This window comes from Pagrus pagrus (genome assembly GCF_965226575.1).
Source record: "Pagrus pagrus genome assembly, chromosome: 16".
In the NCBI taxonomy this organism is placed as follows: domain Eukaryota; kingdom Metazoa; phylum Chordata; class Actinopteri; order Spariformes; family Sparidae; genus Pagrus; species Pagrus pagrus.
In genome coordinates this window covers 18,541,871-18,566,361 of record NC_140200.1, presented here as the reverse complement: position 1 = coordinate 18,566,361, position 24,491 = coordinate 18,541,871, and the positions used below count along the sequence as shown (strand labels likewise).

Sequence of the window (24,491 nt, the reverse complement as noted above, 5' to 3'; positions counted from 1 at the left end):
ATTCCTTTCTTTTTTTTTTTACCGAAATCTGCAATGAAACATGTGTGCCTTGATGTTATTCATAGAGGCAAAATCACATTTAAGTTATATTTTACAATCATATTCAATGCTATTACTCAGCGAGCTATAAATAGATTGTAAATGTGTTTTCAGGCCTACATTTAGTTCTGGTAAGAGTTGTAAGTCTGTGTGATTTTCAGTTTGTTTTTCCTGTTTTGTCTTCAGGTGACCGAGGAGAAAGAGGGTTTAAGGGGGAGAAAGGCGATCGAGGAGACCGAGGAGAGAAAACAGGTAAGAGGTGAACTATACTATGTGTAACAGTGTAAACAAGTGACAGCACTCATTCCACAACATTGAAATGTCAGTGTGTCATTTTACTGCATCCCTGTCAGCAGAACAACATATCTGTCTGTGTCCAAAAATGATCATAGGACCATGATAATTTGACAGCGCTATGTTCAAGGTTTGGTGAGGTTCAGGCCATTGAAACTGTTTAAAGTAACACTTACGAAGCAGTCGCCTGTGTCCAAATCAAATGCTTCGCTGATCTGACCCTCCACCACAACCCTCTTCCTGATGGTACAACAACATCAAGCCACTCCTGCCTTTGCTTCTGAGAAACAGTAATCATTATTAGTAATCATAGCCACAAGAGCTCCATGTAAGGTTGTTTCAGATGTTTGAAATTGAAAAGAAATATTGTCTTCACCCTTAAAACAACAGCATTGGTCCCCTTGTCAAAGAGCAAGTGAGAGAAACAACCACAATAACAAAGAAAAAAGAAAGAATGTATTGCCAAAACAGGTGAAAAAAAGCAATAACAAAAAATATACATTGACAAAATAAATGTTAAAAGAAAACATAAAAATATACATAAACAGAATAAATGTGGATTTTGTTCTCAGAGATATGTGTCGAGATACAAATGGGTACAAAATGGTTTGAGAAAGAGGAGAAAAATGTTCATTTACAGTTCAGAAACATATATAAAAACAAATAAGCGAGAAAAGTATTCACTTTTCCTCAGCTGCCCATGAAGAGTCTGTCCTGGTTAAAATGGTTAACAAACACATGTATCTGCTTAAACTGATTAATGTACATCCACCAGGCATGTCTTTGATTTATGTTAGCTGTATAGTTTGCACTGAAAATGTTTTCAGTGATGGGGCATTAAGTAACTATTCAACCATTCAGCGTGGTTTGGGCTCTGCCAGGGTTCCTGAAGGTGTTTCTATGGTTGCGCCACAGAAATGAGGAGTAGTTTAATGGTATTACACCACTTCTATTCTAACAATACATTTTGCTCAGTATGTTGTTGACTGTTCTGAACAACAGCATAATAACGTCCTTTGAGGAAGGCCGAGTCTCTTTTGGCTGAGCGACTTCATTAATGTTCTGCTGCTTCAAGCTCGTAAGATGACCGCACGCATTAAGCTAATCCAGTATGGTTAAACAGTTAAGTGAACATGGTCTGCTAAAAGATTCAACACTGAAATCGAGTGTTTTATAGACTCAAATGCGGAAAAGAATGTTGGAACAATTTATGTTTTGGTGAATACCCAATAATTAGTGTGGTAACAGACTGCTCTTCAGTTCCAGTGACATCGTTTTATGTTTTTTCCTAAATCGTCTTCTCCAACTAAATCTTTTTAGACAAACAATGATTCTTTGGATTGTGATTCTCTTCTGCTTTGATAAACATCTAATGTCTAATCAATCAATCTAATATACTCAGCTACACTTTTGAGGCTTTTGCCTGCCTCTACTCCAAAAACAGTTTTCAGGAGGTTTACAGGTTGATTTTCATAAATAAATCACTTTTGAAACGTAGTTATATTTTCATTAAAATGCACTCCGTCTGTGCAGCATCTCTTAGTAAAGAAAATCCTCCCTGGCAACACTGCTGTAATAAGAGCACAGACATATATCAGAGCATGTGATCCAAAACCAACAGTTAACAACGCAAGAGCAAAAATTTACGAGCTGATGACTTTATGGGCCTCATATGTCTCTGCCCCACCGGAAGTTTAAAGGATCAGCAGATCTGCTTTTCTTTTCAGTGTAATCTCATGGTTTCCGACACATGATGAAGAACCACATGGCCCAGTGTACATCAAAAGGACTTGAAAACCTTTATGTGCATGCATATGGTCTGTGGTGGTAAACTGAAACCTCGTACAAAAACCACCAATCTAGATATAGGTATGAAGAAAAAAACATTAATGGCCCAAAACCTCGTTTTTTGCCACAAATGTTATTCTTCTTTAGTTACATCATCATGTGACGATCGATGGAGTGGTGCTCACGTCAAATGGATGTGATCCCTCGAACATCTGAACGCCGTTTCTGCCCATTAGAGAGCCGTTGAAGATCGGTTCTGTCGTCACATTATTTACAAGACACGGGTGTTTGAGGTTTCAGAGACAGAAAGACAGACTGTGACCACATGCTGCTGGCTGTCAGAAAAATGTTGAATCTCCGTGTCGTGCACTTTTCTGTCACAAACCCTATGTGGCTGACTTACCAACTTGATGCATGACTCAGATCTTTTTACACTTCAAAGCATACAGTACATACCTTTACGTTCACTTACCACAATGAGCACCAGAGTGCCCCAAGACCTCTGAAGTTTTGTCTGTGGGAAAAGTGTGCATTGGTGCACATGTGTTGGGTGTTAACACGCAATGAACCTGCCACACAGGATGTTATGTAACTGAGTAGATCAGAATATTTAGCTGTACAGAAAGTCTCAGCGGCACAACAATAATATTTATCTGTTTATATTGAATGCATTATCAATAGCAGACATCCAACCAAAGTGGTTTCTGTTTCTCCAAATCTTCAGTCTAAATTTCTCCCAGCTCCTGCTCTGTTCTGCTCTGTTCTGCTCTGTTCTGCTCTGTTCTGCTCAGTGGCCGTGGTCATCTCTCCAAACCTGCACCTGCTGCAGAGTTTTGTTTTTTATGTTGGGGTTTTCATTGGTCCAGTAGTGATCGGACAGCCTTATTGGATACAAAAATGCAGATGATAGATTTAAATTTGAATTCAAACTGTACTCAGTACTCAATTATGATGATTTTAAAGGTAACTAAGTAGAGTAAATGGTGTAATGCATACTAAAGTAAAAGAAAAACTCAAAAAATAACTGAATTACAGTAGTTTGAGTAATTGTTACTAATTAGTTACTTCCACCCCTGGTTGAGAGAAGGGATTTGTTAATGTAATCTGTAACCCCACAAAGTAATGCACTTACTTAAAGGGTAACTCCACCAATTTTACACATTAAAGTGTGTTTACTACTAAATATGTGATAAACTTAGTTTAAAGCCTTTTGTGGCTCCAGAAGAAGCTGCATGTAATCTGGTAAACTGCCTCCAATAATGTTACTCAGTGGCTAAGTTGTATTTCAGGTAATGTAGACTCCAGGTTTTGAAAAGGTGATATCTCTGATTCTGTTGCATCGACTTTGATTATTTGTTTGTAAACTGTGCATTTAGACCTGAAGCCTACAATACCAGCAATGCAACTGAGCCACTGAGTGACACCACTGGAGGCATTTTATCAGATTACATGCAGCTTCCTCTGGAGCCACGAAAGGCTTCGTACTCCGTTTTCACATGTGCAGCAGTACTCCCAAAGACCCGTAAACACACTTTTATATGTAAAACTGGTGGCATCACCCTTTAATGAGCTGGTTAGCTGGTAAAGATTGTGTCTGATGTCAGAGCTGGTACATACACACACTGATGTTGCGTATCGTTGAGAAACTTTCCGTGGTTCTCTGAATCCAACAGAACTGCATGACTTAGTTTCGAATTTTTAGGATAAAGGCATGAAATATGACCGACATTAGCTGAGGCTAAAGTCCAAATATTGGCTTAATATATGTTCTTGAAAGACATTTTCTCATGTGTATGTAACAAAATCCCTAATTTCCTTTTCATTTTTGGGGTATTGCAAAATTTTGTGTAATTTTCACTTGACAGTTGACGTATTACGAGAGAGATTGGAGGTGATGCACTCATAACCACACACATTCACACAGCTCTTGTTTTCAGAGGCCGCCTGACAGTTTGATCTCGAGGGTCCAACTTTTAAGTGTTGTGGGTTCAATGTTTGACAGGCTGTTTTTTTAGTGAACCGGTGCAGCTAGAGATCCAAATATAAATGATTTCATTGATTGCATGGGACATTAGTAAGAAATTTATGTTCACCCTGGACCTCGGGCTCAAGAAAACATCATTTTGTGTTGTTTTTATGAGGAGGTTCACCTGAAACAAAGCCTCCAACATCAATACTGAGGAAAAGAATCAGATATCAGTTAATATGTATTTATTTCTGTATTCTGCAGCTCTAACTTGTGTTGAAAAACCCCCTACATACTCTGTTTTTATTATTTATGTTCGCTGAATCTAATTATCCGTTGCTGGAACAGAACAATCCAGCTCCCCCACAGTGTAATTGAATATAATTTTATTCATTTCTAGTTTAATACACACACAGTGAAGCAAATACACATGCAGAAACAGTTAGATGAGTCAGTCTTTTACTTTTATATACACTTTAATCTTCCGAGACCCAGTTTGACCCTTTCATGTGCTTTTTTACATGATAAGCTTTTAGCTTATGAGGTGCCGGTAGGCAGATTTTGTCACCCTTTCACAGAGCCATGCTAGCTGTTTCCCCCTGCCTCCAGTCTTTATGCTAAGCTAAGCTAACTGGTTGTTCGCTGAAGCCTTTAAGCACTTCCAAAAAAAGGAAAAATGACCTGAGAGGCCCAAATCAGTTTCAAAAGATGTTTATATGCTCGCCAAATTTTGAGTGTGCATGTACGGTGGCCAAGAAATTCAAATTATAAGCAAACAAATTAGCACAAAGAAAATACAATGCAACAATCAGAAGAAGGAATATATAAAAAAGTAATGAAAAAAATAATGTGAAAGACAACTACGTCTGTGTTTTAAGGAGAGCATTTTATAAACAGATGGAGCTGGTTAGCATTTGTCCTGAAGCCGTTCAGTCCGGTCTAGTCCAGACCCTTCCTGCCTGCCAGATAAACACTAGTAAGAGCGATCAGTCCATGTTCTGGACTTCTTCAGTTATTGACAGACTGGTGCTGTGGCCCCCCCGGCGTCTGAAGCTTGAACCACTTGGAGGTCCTCCAACAGTTGTAGAGTCCAGTTTTCCCTGGACAAAAAGAGTCATTACATCTCGAGCGGCTCACATTAATTTCCCCACTCTCACAGAAAACGTACAGGGCTTGTTATGAAAATGTCAAGATGTCTCCAAATTAGGGAGTTTCTACTTTATGGTGAACCACTTTATGTGGCTTTCCAAGGTGAACATGAGAGCTGACAGAATAAGTTAAAGACCAGGATCCTTAATTTTCTTCCTTTTTTTTTCTTCTGTATAATAACTTTTCTCCCTGTGGGCATGTGTGTTATTGTGCTTTTTGACTCATTAACTACATAAAGCTAGTCTTAGTAATTTGTTTTATTCAGCTTTTTAATGCTTATTTTCCAACTCAAGAATGACAGCTACATTTATTTTCTTGTTTTTTAATCCAAAATGGAACATATAGTTTTGACAAGTTGATATTTTACAATATTTAAACATAAACGTTGGCCAATGATGCTAGAAAGCGTTTCACCAATGTGCTGCCGTTAGCCGCTGTTGCTAAGCCCGTTAAGCTTTCTGTTCTCGTCTGGCACATACGCTGTTACCATGGCAGATTTACACCCAAAGTGTGGCATTAGGGAGAATATGGTCTGTCAAAATAGGATTAAAGAATGGTAAATGTGTTGCTTTTTACAGTTCACTGCCATTTTGACCAAATTTCTGTTGTCTGTTGAAAACATTCTTTCTTCAAAATGTCGACGTTTGGAAAATTCATCTATTTTTGCTTGAAAATAATGTGTTCATAGCATTACCCAACATGTTTTGAGGGGATTTTATGAGCCCAGGAAGTTATGCTGGCTCTAAGTTTGGAGGAGCACGCCAGTCTTAAATTTAAATCATTTGAAAATTCAAATTAAAGCGTGAAATGTGTTCATCCAACAGCACAAAACTAATCGTGTCTTGTTGAGGAGCAGCAGCGTTGTCCATGTTGGCTACATATACCTTTTTAAAATGAAGTGAGTGATTAATCTTATCATCCTCATCATGCATCTGCCTGATTTCTACCAAGTTTTCTGGCATAATAAATCAAGTCAACTTCCCCCAGGTTAACATAATCCATCACATTTCCAATATGTTGCAGTCCAGCTCTTCATGGCAAAGATATTATTACCGGTGAAGTTTGCTTGTATGGTTCTCATTATCCATGAAGACTAATGTCTACATGTGCTGCCTCCATCCAGGACCTTTCCTCTCCTTCCTCCTCCTCTTCTCTCCAGAGCCTCTCATTTACACAGCAGGGAGCCTCAGGCACTTTACAGGGAGAGGAGGAATGAAAGGCAGAGAGATGAATAGTGTAAGAGAGATGTGAAAAAGTGGTGAGTCATGTCTCACATGTATTCAAACATGTGACACGAACATCAGAATGATATACGACCGATAATGGCCTTTTACTGCAAATATGAGCCAATCAGTGATAAGATCAATTTGATACAGTTTATTTAGTTTTTCAGGATTTAGATATTTTTTGTTCCCAATCTTTTAAAGAAAGGTTTTAAAGATACATTTAAAGATTCATTTTCTCAAGTACTAGTTCAATTTTGAGGTAATTTAGAAGAGAATTTCTACTTTCTACTAAAAAAATAAGCCTAGTTTTACCAGTTGCAACATTAAAGTAATGTACATATTAATACAGAAGATATTATAATCCAATAATATAATATACATTGTTCTTTATAATGAGTACTTTTACTATGTGAACTTTAAGCATTTTTTGATGCTAATACTTTTGGACTTTTGCTTAAGTATATTTTAAACATGTATTTAGAACAAAGTATTTCTACACTGTGGTATTGCTATTTTTACTTAAGTAAAAAATCTGAGTCCTCTTGACAGCCAAGGATATAAAAATGTATTTTAAGCCATGAGTGAAAACGAGTGATCAGAGAGGGGATCCAATAGCCAGAGAAAATGTTGGCAAATTCACAGCTCTGCAAACCACTAATATGTTGTAACTTTACATTTGTTTAGGATCAGTTTTCTACTTCTGGTGTTGTGACAACGCTGTGCTTACCATCTGGTTAGGTCTTGGCACAAAAAGCACGTGGATAGGGTTAGGAAAATACCATGTTTTGGCTTAAAATACCTGGTTTTGTTGTCACAAACACGGCTGGAAAATATGTCCTGACATCTGGCAAAAATTATGTATAATGTGGTTTCACACTTACAAGTGTTGAAATGCAGTCTCAAAATTGACTTGGTAGCCTGATTGAAAACATGCTTTTTGGCAACATGGTGCATCTATTAGCATCACTGCCTCATAGCAGAGTCCTGGGGCTGATTGTTAGTCATCTTCCTTTCATGGTCATTGACACCTCTATGTGGGTTTGCAGTCAAAAACAAGTTTTTAGGTGAAATTTAAACTCTGGAGTGGTTTTGTGTGTTTTCTGTCACATTCACATCAGTCTGTACACTTCAAAATAAAATTACAGTAGCCCAATTTGAAATATTGTCTTGGTTTTGGGTTTTAGTTCAGTCATTTCCTGTTTTTCTTTGTAGGTTTCACTCTTGTCATGTTTGTTTCCTGTCTTTGTCTCTTTCCCGCCTTTGTGATCGTCCTGATTTGTTTCACCTGTCCCTGATTATCAGTCCCTTTGCATTTAGTCAGTGCAGGCTACTTAGTTTTTGCATTTTTGTATTTCCTTTGTTCAAAAATCTGCTTCTGCCTGTTTTCTCTGTTTTTTGTTGCCTGACAGTTTTTGTTTAGACTCAGCTTTACTTTATTAAAGCTTGCCTTTTGTTTTTACTGTCTCCCTGCCTTGAGTCTTACATTTGGGTCCTATTTGCAAAAAACCTGACGAACATGTTCACATGTGCCCCGTGGCTGTGATTCCCTGTGTAGATTTTGTCGATTTCTGGTTATTAAATGCTCATGTGATTAAAAAGTGTCAACAAGCCAGAGGCAAAATAGCTGCAAAAGCACAATTGCTGGCAGTTTTAGCTAAATAAAACCCAATATCAACAATGATTCAATCAGTTCAGCGGACTGAAAGGGATCTACGCTGTGTTTTTCTCTGTCACCTCTCTTTCACCAGAACCACTTAATCAATAAGGGTAACTGTATACTTCCACAATAAATGACTATTTAGCAGAATTATGCATCACGTCTGTGGAAATACTTTTTTTCTGCAGCAACTGGAGCAGATTTGAGTCTGGTTGCCCAAGAGGTTCATTTAAGGACATTTAAAAGTCTCCTTTGTTCAGCTGTTATAAGACAGATTAATCAGTGTGGTACGTTTTCATCTCCGTGCCAGCAGAGTTTTACCCAACTTCATTTGAACTTTATTACCCAGCTTCAATTGAAAAAAGGGCTTTTTTGTGTTTGACGGGTGAACAAATAGTTTCAACATCTGTTTCAGGTAATTGAATATTCAATTACTCATGCCGTGTTTGAAATTAAATTTAAGTTTTTCCTGCACTCGTTGCTCCCCTCTTTTTTTACTCTCTTTGTCTGACAAAAGAACAACTGGAGTACATCTAATTTCTGTTTTTGATTTCCTGGTTTGTTGGTTTACAAATATGTGCAGCAGATATGATGTCGTATAATGTCGTGGTAGATATTAAATTATGATGGGCCAGTGAGTGCAGAGTACTCGTCTGTATAATGAGTGTTAAATGGTAGACAGTTAAAATTTATGATGGTCTGATGAGACTAATATCCTGTCTAGATAATATGTCTGGCTTTACTCTCCAGTACTTTGTCAACAGTCTCAGTCAGCGCGTGTCTTAACACAGAGTGAACAGAGAGTCCAGAGTAGTGTGTGTGTGTGTGTGTGTGTGTGTGTGTGTGTGTGTGTGTGTGTGTGTGTGTGTTTACCTCTCTTTCTCATTTTCACTCTGCCTTCTGAAAGGTGATAAATCAAGTCAATTATACGAGTACAGCTGCTGCATAGTTTCAGGAATACGAGATGTACCGTGGATCTGTGAAGCTCCTGCTAACACGAGCACACACATACAGGCATGCACGCACACTTAATTCTGATTATAATTTGGATAGGTGCTTTAGACAAGTAATTCAGGAAGTTCTTGGCCATAGTACCCTTGAGCAAGGCACTCCATTCCTGAATCTGGCAGAAACAATGTTTTTTATCTGCTTTTATTAGTTCTAGAAATGACAATGACAGATAAAAAATTAAAATTAAAATTGACGTTTGGTCTCGAGACACTACACCAGAGGCAGCTGGGTGTGTCTCTAAGATGTGTCTTTATTCTGTTTATGATTGTTACTCTTTGTTTTGGTTACTCACTTTGTATTTTTTATGCTGAAAGTGCAATAACTGTGTTTAATGATGCTAACATTGCTACATGTAGCCTAGACACAGGACATTTTTCTCCACCATCCAGGGTGATTATTGTGTTCAGTTATTAATTGCTGTCTCTTCACTTTAATTCTGATTGTTTGTTTCTCAACACACTGTAGTGAATCTTTGGTGTATATTGTGTATTTTAAGTTTTGATATTGGCAACACATCTTTATACCTCAACGACTAAATAGGTTGATTGCCAATGACTCCCAAAACGACAAATATCACTGTTTCCAAGACAACATGACCATTGCAGTGTACCAGCGACAGGCGTACCGTAACTTGGTTGTTTCCTCAAAGTTTGTTAGGCAAGAAAAGTACTTGCTTACGATTAGGAAAACATTGTGGTGTGAGTTAAAATAAGTAGTATTAGTATAGTAATATATTAGTATGTTACTGAAGTTATTATGTATGTGAGTCAACTACGTTAATCAGTTAAAATAACTCACCGATGACTTTTGGTTTCACACGGGACACAAAAAGCGGTCTCTGAGGTGAAATGTCCTTTGTTTGTTTGACCCATTCATCCCATGGATCCAACACACGAAATCTGGATACAGTGTCAGAGCCAGAGCTGCTATCATTCTTATGAAAGTTGCTCAGTGATGCATGAAGCCGAGTTCAAACGTACATGTGGTTTTCTGATGAGGACATGCTGGATATTGGATCCTCATGTCTGTAGTTAGCTTGGTCTTTAAGGGAATAGTTCGACATTTTGGACTGATACCACTCTGTATGATCAATATGTAGCTACAGCCAGCTATCTTAGGCTGGTGCTAAGACAGGAAATTGCGGTAGAGGTAAAAAGAAAATCCACTCAACAAGGTCACAAAAACATGTCGATTTATATCTTGTTTGGTAAAGCCAAACAAAAAATGTCAAAACAACAAGTTGAAGTGTTTTCTTCACTGAGAACAAAGAAGTGTGGCGTCTTGTCCAGTGAGGTGACAGGATAAATGTTTTCAGATGCATAGCGCATATAGATGCATATGTTCCAGAGAGGAAAGTCATGAATTTCTAAATCCTCTATTCTGTATGCTGACAGGTTCACAGGATTACTGCCAGACTATAGGTCATGATGTTCAAACGATGGTCAGCAACCGCTGAAAAATCACTCTTGGACAGAACTTCACTCACAGACTTTTGTAACCAACTTTCATCGAGGGGATTTCACACAAGAGGGAGAAAGTTCCCTCACTCAGAATACTTTATTATTTATTTATTTTCTTGTTGACTCAAAAACTATTTCTGTGGTTTATGGAAAAAATTCTGATGCAGCATGTCGAAAAACAACCATTTGTTTTCATATTGGTTTGATTTACAGGCCTTCATTAAACTCATAAACACTCACAATGAAAATAATCTGCTCAGTGTGAGTTCAAAGACATACCAGCAAGCGCTGGGTAAAAGAGAGTCGTGTGTTCTATCAGTGCAGTCGTGTTGACGTAAATGATAATGACTTCAGTATTTCTGCACACTCAGGATGATGGTGTGTTTTGATGCTTTTACTATGATCATTTTATTGCAGGAAGGCTCCAGTAATTCTTTGTCTTGTGTCTGCAAACACATGAAATGGCAAAAACAAATGTGTATAAATGCCTCTGCCTATCCATCTGTGTTTCTGCATTCACTGATCAGTTTGTTGATGAACGATTTTGTGTTTGTTCTAGTGGAGGAGACACTGGTGCGGCTGGTGAACGGGTCGGGTTCTCACGAAGGTCGTGTGGAGGTTTTCCATGAACGCCGCTGGGGGACAGTGTGTGATGACGTCTGGGATAAGAACGATGGAGACGTGGTGTGTAGGATGCTGGGATACCGCGGAGCCACTGAGGTCCATAAGACTGGACGCTTCGGACAGGGTATGAGATGGTCAACACACACAGGCTGTTATTTTACCAATATACTGTATATTCCTGGTTTGCTTTCCTGCCAACCGTGTTAAGTGTTTCTTTTTTGTTAAAGGGACATCACTGTCGTGTGATGAAGGGGGGTTCAAGGAGGTGTTTCCACCTCACGAGGTGGAGCAGGTCGTCCTTTAAATGCACCATTAGTAGTTTGTTCCTTCTGTTTATAAGCCAAAATTCGTTGGAACAATTCGCTGCTTCATATTGCCGGCCAATTTTTCGCACAGCATGCTTTAGAGGCTGACTGTAAAGCTCTTTTGTGTAAAAGCAACTTCATATGCTAAGAATCCATGATAACATCATTGGTATTGACCTATAAAATGACATATCGGCATTGACCCAAAAGGACCATTCCTGCCGTTATGACAGGGAGATATGATGACGTTCTGATTATGCATGTGTAAGGCAAACTGTTGAACAAGCAGTTTTCTTATTTTGCCAACTGAATGTGTACTTTTTGAAAAGGATCGAATGTCTGCTTGTGCCAGTGAGCCAGAAGGCATAATAATATGTTGGTTCCACTTCAGGAGAGACTCGATGTACTCATATACATAGAAAAACATCATGGTATCAGTATCAGAATTGGCCAAAATAAGTTGGAAGATATCAGCATTTAGGTTATTTGCAAAAATCCATCAAGTGCATCCCTAGTATAGCCTAATGTTTAGGCTAACATTTATTAACTCAAGCCAAGTCATTAAAAATCCAACTTTCAAGACAAAACAGTATGCAGACATGAACATTAATATAATATAATGATAATCAACTTTATTTATACACTGCCTGGCCAAAAAACAACAGTAACCACCTGGATTTAATCAAGCAAATAGGTAAGAGCCTTCCACTTGATGATAACTGCACTGATTAATACTGTATAGAGTCTTTCCTGCACACAATGTGGCTTAAAGTGCTTTCCACTGAGGATAATGATGGAACTCAAAAGAAAAGGAAGTTTAAACAAGATCGCAGCTCATGTGAATTATGTTTATTCATTCAGTCGTAGTAAAGTTTTTCACAGGTAACAAAAGTGAACTGTCCCTATAAAACTACGTTGAGCAGATTACATTACAAGCCTGTGCTGTTGCAAAGGTTCGAGAGGGTGACATTTATTTTTCTGTACTGTTCATCTTTACAAAGATGTCTTTCGTGCACTGCCCAAACTTAATGATCTTTGTAGTTCGATGTGCAGAACTGTATCAGCACCTGTTTTGAAGCACATCAGAACAAATAAAAACTGTGATTATTATGGAAGCCAAGGAAGGCCGTGCCTGTACTTATTTTTTAAAGAGGAAAGTTGATTTTTGAGTCTCAGTCCCACGTCATCACATACTGATGCTTTCCGATGGCAGCCGACCCGACCTACAATCCCAATGCATCAGTATGTGACGAGTTTTAGAAGAGTAATTATTTTAATCATTAATCATCTTGGGATAACAAAGCTAGGTTCTTGTGATATCCGGATAATTTATCACAAGAAAACAACTTTAGTTTGTTGTTTGCTTTTGCTGGAATTGATTTGTGATAAACATTATACTGTACGTAGCCTTACAAGAGGAACCAACCTCTTGTTTTCTTGTGATAACGGGTTGATTATCTTGTTATCTCAAGAACGCAAAGCCTGTTTTCTCAAGATAATAAATTCATTTTCCCATGCTCTCGAAATAGCAACATAAAAAAATTATTCTGGTGATTTTTGTACCACAAACAGAAACCAAAGGCTAATTTAATTAATCCAGAAATGTGGTAAAATTTGGTAAATGGATCAGTTGGATTAAAAGTACACACACTGCCACAGTTTCCCAGTATATTAGCTGCAGTAAACAAAGATTAGTTTTTGATTTTAAATTTAAAAGCAGTTTCAGCTGATTCAGTTTGTGAAATAAATAACATCTAAATCACAGCAGGAATTCAAAGGAGTTTATTTTGCCCACATTAAAGATCCATGGTGACGTTTACTGATGGAAGTAGTTTGATTTTTACTAAGTCTGCTGTTTTTCGCTGTTGAGTGGTATTACTTGAACAGTGCACTAAAATGCCGCGGGGATTAATATTAAGGTTTTATAGGGAAAGTCATGTGAGCCAGATGTCGTCAAGAAAGTCTCCAAGGTCATATCCATCACTCTCTCTCTCTCCCTCTCTCTCTCTCTCTTTTATTTCATTCACCAAGTCGGCCTTACATCATTCAGAGTCTCTGTCCAGGCAGAGTTGTTCCCAATAAGTCTGGAAAATTGGGGGAAAACATTGTCTTTGTTCCAGAGGACAACCTCCAGACAACAGCAGTGACTAACATCACGCCTGGATTCAATTTAAATACGATCTGGATTTCAAATATGTCTTTTCAAATGAGTCACCTGCCTTCAACTTTTTTAAATTCATAATAACATCTTTTAACATCTTTCTCAGGCCCAGATGTGACACACTTTACCAGCAACTTTACCAAATCATTCCCAATCAGGCAATCACGATTGCAACCAAGTCAATAGTTCATATCAGATTATTGTTATGCATAGAAGATCCTTCACCAGGCCACCGGGATGCAAGGGAGCTTCTACTCAAACTAAAGTGCACAAAAAACACAAATTCAAAAGTATTTGTTTGATTTATCCTAAAATTACTCTTTAGATAACCAAACCATTAAGCTATGCCTTGATGGATATCTGTTGAAATGCAACCACAATCTGTATTTTTCAGTAATGTCAGCAAAACACTTGATCATTTTGACTCATGTTTTGTGTAAAGTGCTTATTTTAGTCCTGTAGTCCTTAGTCCTTAGTCCTGTAGTCCTTAGTCCTTAGTATTGGCCAATAGTTTTGACATCTACTTGCGAGCTGTTTGACCTTTCGTATCAAAATTTAACTTGGTGGTGGGATTGTTTTGTCCACTGATGTTTACAGCGTCAGTAATTAAGCAGAGTCGATCCTTGTTGTTGTTGTCATGGAGACATCACCTCCTGCTAAAAAAGCGTTTTCTAACTTCTTAACACTTTGACATTAGCCAGGATTTAATCCAAATGTATCGCAAATTTACCAGAATATCAAGCAAATTTTTAGACATTGTAATGCAGAAAAGTTACATTTGAATGTTAACAGTGCAAACAGGATACTTTCCTTCATACCTTCACTGTTTGTTAAATGTCCCCATGGTCCTAAACCTTCAGTCCGTGAGCTCAAATGTAACAGAGGAATTTCAGTAAATTAAAAAGTAGATTTCTCTGCGTAGGTGAACCATAACTTGTCATTTCCCATGAAACAAAAGAACAGTTTGTCTTGACCTTGTAATCAGTGAGGACATGCAGACCTGAGGGAGAATCAGTTACTGTGGTTAGAAAAAGTGCTCTTTAACAAAATCCAGGACTGACCCCAGATGGGGTTTTTTTGTCGGCACAGTTGTAAATCGTGCCTCATTTTGCATTTTACAAACATTTAAATCCTTTAAATCCTTCTGAAAGATTCTTGTCTAAATTGTCCCTGGGTGTTCCCTTAAAGTCCCACACAGTATTTTTGGTGATTCAACACTTATCAGTGAGAGCTGTCATAAATTTAGTGCGAGCGGACCAACCCTCATGCTGCAACCGGTGCTATAAAAGTGTGTTGAGACCCAGAGTAAACAGTTTAAAGGTCCATGTCCATTAAAGCAAATCCTGAGACAGCACAGCAGCAAAACAGCTGGGGCTCATGTATTCCCCGGTGCATACCTCATTTCCATCCTGTGCACGGCTGCATGGAGACACGTGCGCCTGGTGTTTCACGGTGCTTTGAAGATGTCAAATCCGAATCCAGTTTCTCTTTGTTACGTTACGTTGTGAAGCAAAGCAGGAATGTAGGAGGCAGGTGGCTCGACAGAGGTACTGGTTTGCTTTCAATTCAATGTTTCGTGCAGATTTTACAGGAATGTGCATCGTTTGTAGGCAAATGAAATCATTTTAAAATCCTTGTCTTGAAGAAAGGATCTTTTTTTGCTTGCTCTTTCTGAAATGTCTAATCCCGATTCAAGTTTTTTTTTTATGTTATTTTAGTTTTGAGGGTCTAAGGATGCACATTTGAAGCACATTTTTGATGTGGGTTTTTGTGTCTTGAAAATAAACCTGACCTGAGTCGACCTACATTTTATTAGTCTGAGTTTCAGCTGAGAGTTTATGTGTCCAGTGATGATTTAGTCTTAGCTTTGATCTTGAGCTCTAATGTGGTAAAAACATAGAAACAGGCCAAGTTGTAACTGGCAGGACAGGAAAAATACCAGTTCCCAAAAACTAATCAGCATTTTTAGGGATAATATTTCATGCAGTGAATCTTTTAAAACACAAAAACACATATATATTCAAGCACCGGAGTTGCAGGGTTTGGCCACTGATTAGGGTTAAAGTCAGAGTCTGGACTTGTTTCTGTAAAATAAACAAAAACGTTCTTCCTCTGAGCAAAGTCTTAATGGAACGCCGAAGAGAATATTCCCAGTGAGAGTTCAGGAAACATTTATCTTTTGCTAAGTTCATAAAACATCTCTGATATGTCTGTATGCGATCGATGTCACACGGCTGCAGCTTGGGTGAATTTTTCACAAATTTGCTTCCAGGTTGAAAGATGTCAGTGATAACTAAATTCAGGGGAGTTAGATTCATGTATGTAGTTCTTCGCAAAATCAAAATTTCATATTTTTCCTCTTAGATGTATTAATCCAGTGTTTATCCAATTCAATCCAGAGTTTTTGGAGCTATCTGCCTCCTCTCAGATAGACTTAAAGTAGATGGCACTCTTCTTGTGACAAGATGCGACTAGGTTGCCAATGACGACAGCTTGAGGCTGCGTTTCAACATTTGTAAGTGTTAAACCTACTCAGTATTTTCCAGGAGATCTCAGGACAAGTAGATACAGTAGATACACACGTCCTTCTTTCTTTCTTTCTTTCTACAAAATGTTGCAACTCACACCAAAACAACCTTGATGAATAAATACAGGAACAGGAATAACAGGGAAAACATATATTTTTGATTTTGGGGTGAACTGCTCCTTTATTTAATGAAAACTGCCAATAAGCTTTTGGCTAAGATCAAGGGTAAATCAACACTTAACGCATGTTTTGACAAGCAAAAGTACTTAGTTAGATTCTATCTGTGATACAGGTCAGAAGCAGTAACAATCATGTGTTTCTTTATTGACTAATGAACTTCGTTACCTCTTGTCCTGTTTTTTCCTGGACAGTTATTAAAGTCAGACATGAATCAAGGACGATGGACTCAAAGTGGGTTCATTGTTGTCCTGTTCCAGTCATTCCTTAATTCTAATGTGATTATTTACTCTTCTGTTGTCTTGATTGTGATGGTGCCTTGAACTTCTTGCCAGTTGTAAGAGGAAACAAAGAGGAAGATGAAGAGTTTGGATCAAATTATTTAAGACTTGCCTCACGAGCTTGCTAGTCTGAAGCTGGACTAGTGTTTTTGATTATACTTCTGAATTTAGATTTATAATGTTATGCTTTTTATCTTCCTCGTCGTGACTTTGCCAATATGTTTGTTATGGTTTCGGCATATTGTTTCCTTTTTTTTGTTTCTGAGCAGTGCAGTTTGTTTGTATTCCTCTCTGACAGTCCTGTGCACCTGACTGACAGGTCATAGAGTCAGTCATAGAGCAAAGCAGCAGACAGTCCTCCACTCCAGATGCTGCTTTAAGGCCACTACAGATGAGTCAGCCTCTCTTCTCACCTACAGCACATAAACCCTTTGGTTATGTATCCTTAAACTGGATTATCAGCGTGTGAGTGCAACCAAATGTTATCTTGTTCCCTCGCAGCTGAGCACCATCTCCTCTGAGCACCATCTCCTCTGAGTGTCTTTAACTGTTGCAAAACTGGGACTTCATGAGCCTCCAGTGATTCCGGCTTTACAAACAGGAACCGACTTTATAGTGAATAACAGCACTGCCAAAAGCTCTGCTTACCAGCTGGAACTGTGTGTTTTATTACCGGATACAATATTATCTGATCAACAAGTCTGTGAGGAAGCACTGGGAGTATTTGCTGTCTCAATCTGAAGACTTGTACACACACACTTCAGATGATGGCTGTTTCTTTGGAGCGGAGCCTCTGCATCTAATAACACTCGCCTTTAAAACCTTAAACCTTCTTTTCACTGATGAAGACCACACCATGATACAAGAAATATACAAAAGGTTTTATTTGGAATGTCTAGTCGTTTTCAGTAGGATGATTGAAGGTCGAGGAGAAGGATGAGCGAGGGCCAAACAGTCGTGGTGGCTGGAGCATATAAAAACCAGTGGGTCAAGACTTAGAGACCCTTGATGAGCATTCTGTTTCGTTCCCCTGTTGTTCCTGTTATAGAAAAGAAGACTTGGATGGAAGAATTAACCGTAACACACATGTCTTTGATGGTGGGAAGAAACCGGAGCCCGGAGCACCAGACAGAACCCACACAAGCACAAGGAGAGCATGTGAACTCTGTGCCGAAAGGACCTGGGACCACCAGTGTTCAAATCTGGGCTCTTCTTGCTGTGAGGCAGGGAAAGTCAGGGTTAGACTCATCTACATGAGAGAGTAGCGTGGTCTTCTCCTTGAACCGTCGACATTTTATCCTTATATATCAGTTAAACATATAAACCAAAGCAACAATCATCTCCCTTCTTTTTTGTCCCTCTCCCCTAAACAATATACACACATCCACTTGCTAACGAATATAGTACAGTTAGAAAATCTAAATGTGAAACCTCAAATTTAATCAATACCTCCTTCTGATTACTTAAGCTTCTGCATTTCTGTATTTCTATTCTTATTTTTCTTGGTTGTCGTTATTGTTTTGCCATGTCATGTCTGATATATGTGTTCTCATTAATCACTTATCTTGAACTATTAATAAACACCCCCCTAAAACAGATAAAAATGATTAAGCACAGACTTCTTTACTTTAAAGTTTTGAACTAAACATATGCAGAAAGTATCGGGTATCTATAAAGGAAATTATGTTGTTGGTGGGATTACAGTTCAGTTATACGTAGTATTTCATCTTTTGTTGTACTGTGATTATTATTGAAAGCACAATAACAGATTTTTATTTTTATTTATTATTGTGCTTTTCATAATAAATATAGTGAAGAAACCTCCACTTCTGAAACCAAAACTACATCCATGGAACTTCTGAAGCTGAACTCAAGTTCAGCCGCATTCACACATGACATACACCTCATTCTTTGCATCACATAACTAAAACATTTTGCAGTGTATGGAAAGATCTCAGAAATGTCCTGCCCTCCCTCTCAACACCACCTCAGCATCCACCTGCAGCCTTTAGTCTCAGGGAATGATATCTGTAGCTATATTGGTGTGCTGTATGACTGAGAATGACATACAACATATATCAGAGTCTACACTGTTCAGAAATTACAAATTAAAACCTAAAATGTGAATGTGAATGTATTTTTTGTCCTCCGTTCTGCTTCAGGTACTGGTCTGATCTGGATGGATGATGTGGCTTGTGTGGGGACTGAAGACACCATCCACCAGTGTAAGTTTTCAGGCTGGGGCAAAACCAACTGCGGCCACGTGGAGGATGCTGGTGTGACCTGTGCCGTCTAACATTCGTGCCTTCATGATCCCGTCACTGCTGCAGCGGCCGAGCTTCTCCTTAAACAGTGCCTTAGACTTTTATGAAGACGCAAGGATCAAAGAGGTGTCACAGGGGCAGTATGTTGTTTTCTACCTGCAGAAGAAGTGAAGAAGTGCCACCTCCCCTGACAAACCTCCATGTTGTGCATGAAGTAAATCTGCAGCTTTTTAGTAGATCATGGTTAAACATTGAGATGGAATCATGGGAGCAAAGAAAATGCACACTTTTCAGACTTTGAGCGACCATATGAGCCGGTACACGGGGATTGTCGCACGACCGGATTCTTCATCAGACTGAATGACAGAATCTACAATTAGGCTGGAGCTCAGCTTTCAGGTGTTGCCCTCAGAGGCTCATCCAGCGTGTTGAGAAAGCTAATACAACAACTTCATCATCCCAGAGCCTTCATCAGCCTTCATTTGTCGGCTATCGCCTCCGTGTTGCTGAGGAGCTGGAACGACACAAAGAAACTGATAAGACAAGACTGTGTCACTGACTAAACTGATTTTTCATTTATAGGCAGCTGCTCTCCACAGTATTATGTAGGAATGGCTTTTGAGTGATGCTAAACATACCCAGTGTTGCCTTATTATATATCGTTCGGCAATACATAGTAAACTGTCATTTGAGGATTTGCAGGTGGAAAACAGTGTGAGTCGAGTTAAAACAGGACTGAATTTAAAAATGTAAAACTTTTTTAACTTTGGCTTTCACTTTTATTACTTTTAAAGATGCCCTGAGGAGTTTTATGCAATGGAACATGTGTTGAGTACGTTTCCTTCATTGTAAAACATTTGCAAAGCCGATTTTTTAAATATTTTAAATGACATACTTTTACTTTACAGACATATTAGCAAGCTAGCAGTTTCTTCCTTGCCTTTACTGGCAAATTGCTACGATTTATGCGCTTTACTGCAACCAGTGTCATATTTAAGAAACTGTAATGTTATTGGGCTAGATTTTTTCTTTGGTAAAAGTCACCCATACGAATAGTACTTGACTAAAAGTCTGAAACTATCTGATGTTAAATATACTTAAATATCAAAAGTAGACATAAAAATAAATAAAAATGAAATTATACATTATACAAAATTGAAATACTTAAAGTACAAGTACCTCAAAATTGTACAGTACTTGAGTATTTGTGCTTATTTACATACAGTACTGTTGATCAGTGTAACATGTGCATCCCTGTGCAAACAGAACAAACTCCACCTGTCAAAACATGGCTAATAGCGCTACTAGTGTTCAAAAACTTGCATAGGGTACCTTTACATGGAAATCAAGTTTTCTAAAAATATTTCTCCTAATCAATATCTTCACATTTTATGCAAAGAGAATTATAACCAACAGCAAATCTAGAGTTGGGCAGCTACACCACACTAAAACAGCTCATTTCTTTGGTGTTTTGATTCTGTGCTCCAGCACTCAAATTACGCTCCTGTCAACCAAAACAGGAAGCAGTTTTCAGTCAACAAAGTTCTAATTAACACAGTTAATAACTTTCCAGCACCGCAGGATTGACACAAGAAAAGAATGATAAGCTGGTGAAGAAACTGGAACAATTAGCAGCTAATGAGCCAGATATTTTTCTGAATAGTTGGTGGAGACCAAAACAGAGCTAAAAGCAGAGTGATTATTGGACGAACATCCATCAGATGGACACAAACACAACCCCAAATGAATGTTAATGTTGTTCTTTGTCTGTTGGATGTTTAAATTGGCAAATATTTGATGACACGTTGGCAAGAACAACTTTATGAGGAGATGAAATATTTTACAGTTGTACATTTTTCTGCTTGTTTGGAAGTTCCTTTCCCACCAAGTGGCAAAAAAACCCTGATGTTTGCACAGTTTTAATCTCAACATCAAAATGTATTTTAACCTGCAAATCACCAAATGAGTGTTTACTGTGTGCTTTATATTTATAAATAATGAAAATGTAAAAAAAACAAAACAAGACATGCAACTAACAAAGACTTTGGGAAGAGCTATCGGTCACTATTGACAGATGAAGTGATTATGAAGAAGAGAGAACAGATGAGTATAAACAGATGGATGCATGGACGCCTGCCCTGAACGATTTACAGCGGCGGGTCTGTCAGTGTTTACTGCCAAAAGTTGGGTTGTTTCAACATTGATGCACATGTGTATGCACACACGCACACACTAAACCAACTATAACAGAGAAGCTTTTTCTTTTGAGATTTATTCCTCTCTCAGTGGGGTTTAATCTTTATGGCTGCCTTCAAATCCAAAAAGGTTGGTACCTCCCAAATGTTCTGGCTCACTTCTCCTTCTGAGCCAACAGGAGACATCAAGGTTGGAATGAAAACATATGCAGGAACCTGTCTCTGTACCCAGTCATGTTTTATATTTAAAGAGGGAAAACATTTTAGTGAACCTAAAAATATGGTAAACTCACTAACCCCCTAAAGAGCTGAATTCCCTCTCATCCTATATTCTGTAGAGAAATCTGCCTCTGTCAGCTGTCCTACTTTAAACAAACAAGAATTCTCTGGCCCGCTTTCTTTTTATGAAAATCAATCTGCCCCCATGATGTCCATTTAATAGTTTGTGATAAAATGTTGGATATGAATTTGACTTTTCAAGCCAGCGCATCCAGAAATGTCTTTCTCTACCTCGTATTCAAGTGCCTTGGTGTTTGTCGAGGGGTTTCTGTTAAAAACCACAACTCCGCCACAGAAAAAGACAAATTAATGAAGGGAAAGGGGGAAAAGGGAGTCTGGGAAAAGGGAAAATGAGGTGAGAAACCCAAACTCAATAGACTGGTGTGTCTCAGAAGAAGTTGTAGCAACACAAAAGGTAATTGTGAGTAGGCGGGAAACATGTTTGTACATTTTTCTTTAAAAGTTAATTGAATAACTCACTCAGCAGTTTCAGGTCTGGTGCAGAAATCTGTGGTCATTTTGTACACATACCTTTTTTGTACCTCTTGGCATTTGCAAATAACAACAAGCACAACTGAACGAAAAAAACGACATGTTACAAACAGTATTGTCAACTCTTTGACCTACAAGGAAGCTAGTTTATTACCTTTTCCATTTTCATTTGTTTATCCTTAAAGGAGCAATTTGTAGCATTTGGCCAGAATTTTAGTTCAAAACATCAATAAAATGAAGAAACATTAGTGTCTTTGTGTGTTGCAGAGTTAAAGCACGCTAACCAGCTAGCCTCTAGTCCTGTCCTATAATAATACTCAAAGAAGTGTAGTCTGATTAGAAAAAAAAGTGGTTAGTTTGTTATTTTTACACATATTTTCCTTTACTAAAAAGGAAAAAACAACCACACAGTGTCTGAATTCAAGTTTCTCTCTTTTGCAGCAAGCTTAATTGCATTGTGAACCACAATCACCTCTGGTTTGTTTAAAATAAATCCTCAAGTAAGATGAGAAAATATTCTGACTCTACACATCGTTTTCACCTGCTGCCGATGTCAGACTCTCTTTCTCGTTACCCTCTTCATGCCTCTGCTGCCTTGTCTTTTCATCTTCAAGGACAAAGACTTGGTCAGAGCCGCTGTAAATCGCCTCTGTACTGTCAAACTGACCTCCTCTTTGAGGCTGTGTTCACTCTCAGGCTGCTAAACCCAGTTGAGCTGGGCCCCGTTGCCCTTGGAGACTCCCCCTGTGATCTGAGGTCCCCAAAATCTAGGGCCACTAGCTCCACACCTAACTGAGCTATGAGCTAATTAGCTAATGGTAGCTAGCTACAGCCACAGATAGCTAGCAAAGGGCAGCAGATGTCAGTTACTCTGGTGTTACCTACCCTCAGATTCTGGCTATATTTTACAAATTACACCGTTATAGATTTTTCACTTTTTTCACAAGGTTTGTAAACTGTTTTCAGTAATTTATTTTTTTTTCACCATGATTTGGTTGTACTATAAAGGGAGTTAATGGAATAAATTAGAAATTTACAAGGCTGTAGAGTTGGATACTTTCCAACCAGTGTGTGCATGATTGAGTAGAATATAAATAGAATAAACACAAGACACTTGTCAAGTATCTGCTCTGTTTTTCTGTGCAGCACCAAAGTGTAGATGACAGTGCAACTCAGTGACAGCGAGGCCTTTGTGTGTGTTGTCCTGATGCCTCTCATTCATCTTGTATGGCATCACATTCAGCACTTCAGCCGTGGAGTTATTACTTAAAGCTCAGCCTTCCTAAAACAACAGCCAAAGAAAACAACAAGGGCTCCTTCTCTGCTTATTTGTCATCTCCTCTGTGTTTAATCAAACAGAATGATATTGATTGAAATTCCTGTGAAACATTTTCTCAGAAAATAGTTTTATATTTACACAGGTTTCAGTTTGTTTTATTCAAACAGACGTTTAATATTCATTAAAGCATGTTGAACAATAGAGTATTGTAAGAAGCTACAGCTATGAATGTAGAAGATTGCGGTGTTCCCAACTTTTGTTTCTTTGCTTGTCAGCCACTGAAGAGAAACAGTTTATCAACTTCTCTGCCATTTCCTTTATTACTTAATAGTTGACAAAGTGGAAGAAATAACAGCCAACTCTTAAAAAGGGACCATTTTCTAACTTTTTCAATCCTCTGCATAATGTTTATGAGAAAAGTGGTTGGTCTACTCTGATTTCATTCCTCATCATCATGTCATTTGGTATTTTCCAGCAGATTTGAACAGCAGAGTTACTGTATTTGCTGCAAGGTTATAAATTACAAAATCTACCCAAAACAGATTTACGGCAGTAGCTTCTCTCGTCTATGACCAGGACAGTTGTGATCTTGAATTGTAGGCTAAGTTAACTACAGTGCCACACATACAGTAAATAGGCTATCAAAGGGACTATACACTATACCAGTTTAGCCTTTAAAAAATAAAAATAAATCAGAAATATAGATTATTGATTGAAAATTGGTACCATTCCCCTTTCAGGAACTGACCGAGCAGCTGCAGTAAATCTAGGTTTTGTTTTGTTTGTTTTTCTCTCTTTTCTCACCATAATGCAATTCTTAGCTCCTATATTTAAATTACACAGATTTCATTAAAATATAACATCGCAAAACAGTTCTCTTTTGTACTCACTCATAGATACCAGCCACCTAAATATGCCACATTCCTAAACAACAAAAGATGTCCTGACTTCCCATCAAAAATATCGGGTTTTGGTCACCAAAAACACAGCTGTCCCGATGTCTTCTCAAAAATATCCAGCGGTTTCACACTTACAAATGTTGAACACAGTCTTGTACAGCGGTCACTGGCTTGGCAGCCTCCTTGCCTGAAACCCCACCACCACCCCCACCACCTGCTGATACAACAGTCACGTCACAAAAATGTGTGATGTGACCGTGATATGGCATGTTTTTCAGAAATGTCAGTTTGATACGTAACCTATGACATGTACATATCTGACTGTATCAGTTTGCTGAAACGTGAACTGCCAAAATTTTATTCTGGCGACTGGACGGACATTCAAAATCTCAAGGTGTGATCAGTTACATGATGTTTT

At 38.3% G+C, this 24,491-nt stretch overlaps 1 protein-coding gene across 1 annotated transcript in view; it reads left to right on the top strand.

Moving 5' to 3' along the window:
- Window positions 1–22,937, top strand: part of scara5 (scavenger receptor class A, member 5 (putative)) — a 78,325-nt gene extending 55,388 nt beyond the window's left edge. Inside the window, exons 10-12 of the mRNA XM_084377706.1 lie at window positions 226–291; window positions 11,150–11,338; window positions 18,828–22,937. Coding sequence (XP_084233832.1) covers window positions 226–291; window positions 11,150–11,338; window positions 18,828–18,961 — 389 coding nt within the window. The 3' untranslated portion in view covers window positions 18,962–22,937. The remainder of the gene's footprint in view (window positions 1–225; window positions 292–11,149; window positions 11,339–18,827) is intronic.
- The last annotated feature ends 1,554 nt before the right edge of the window (window positions 22,938–24,491 follow it).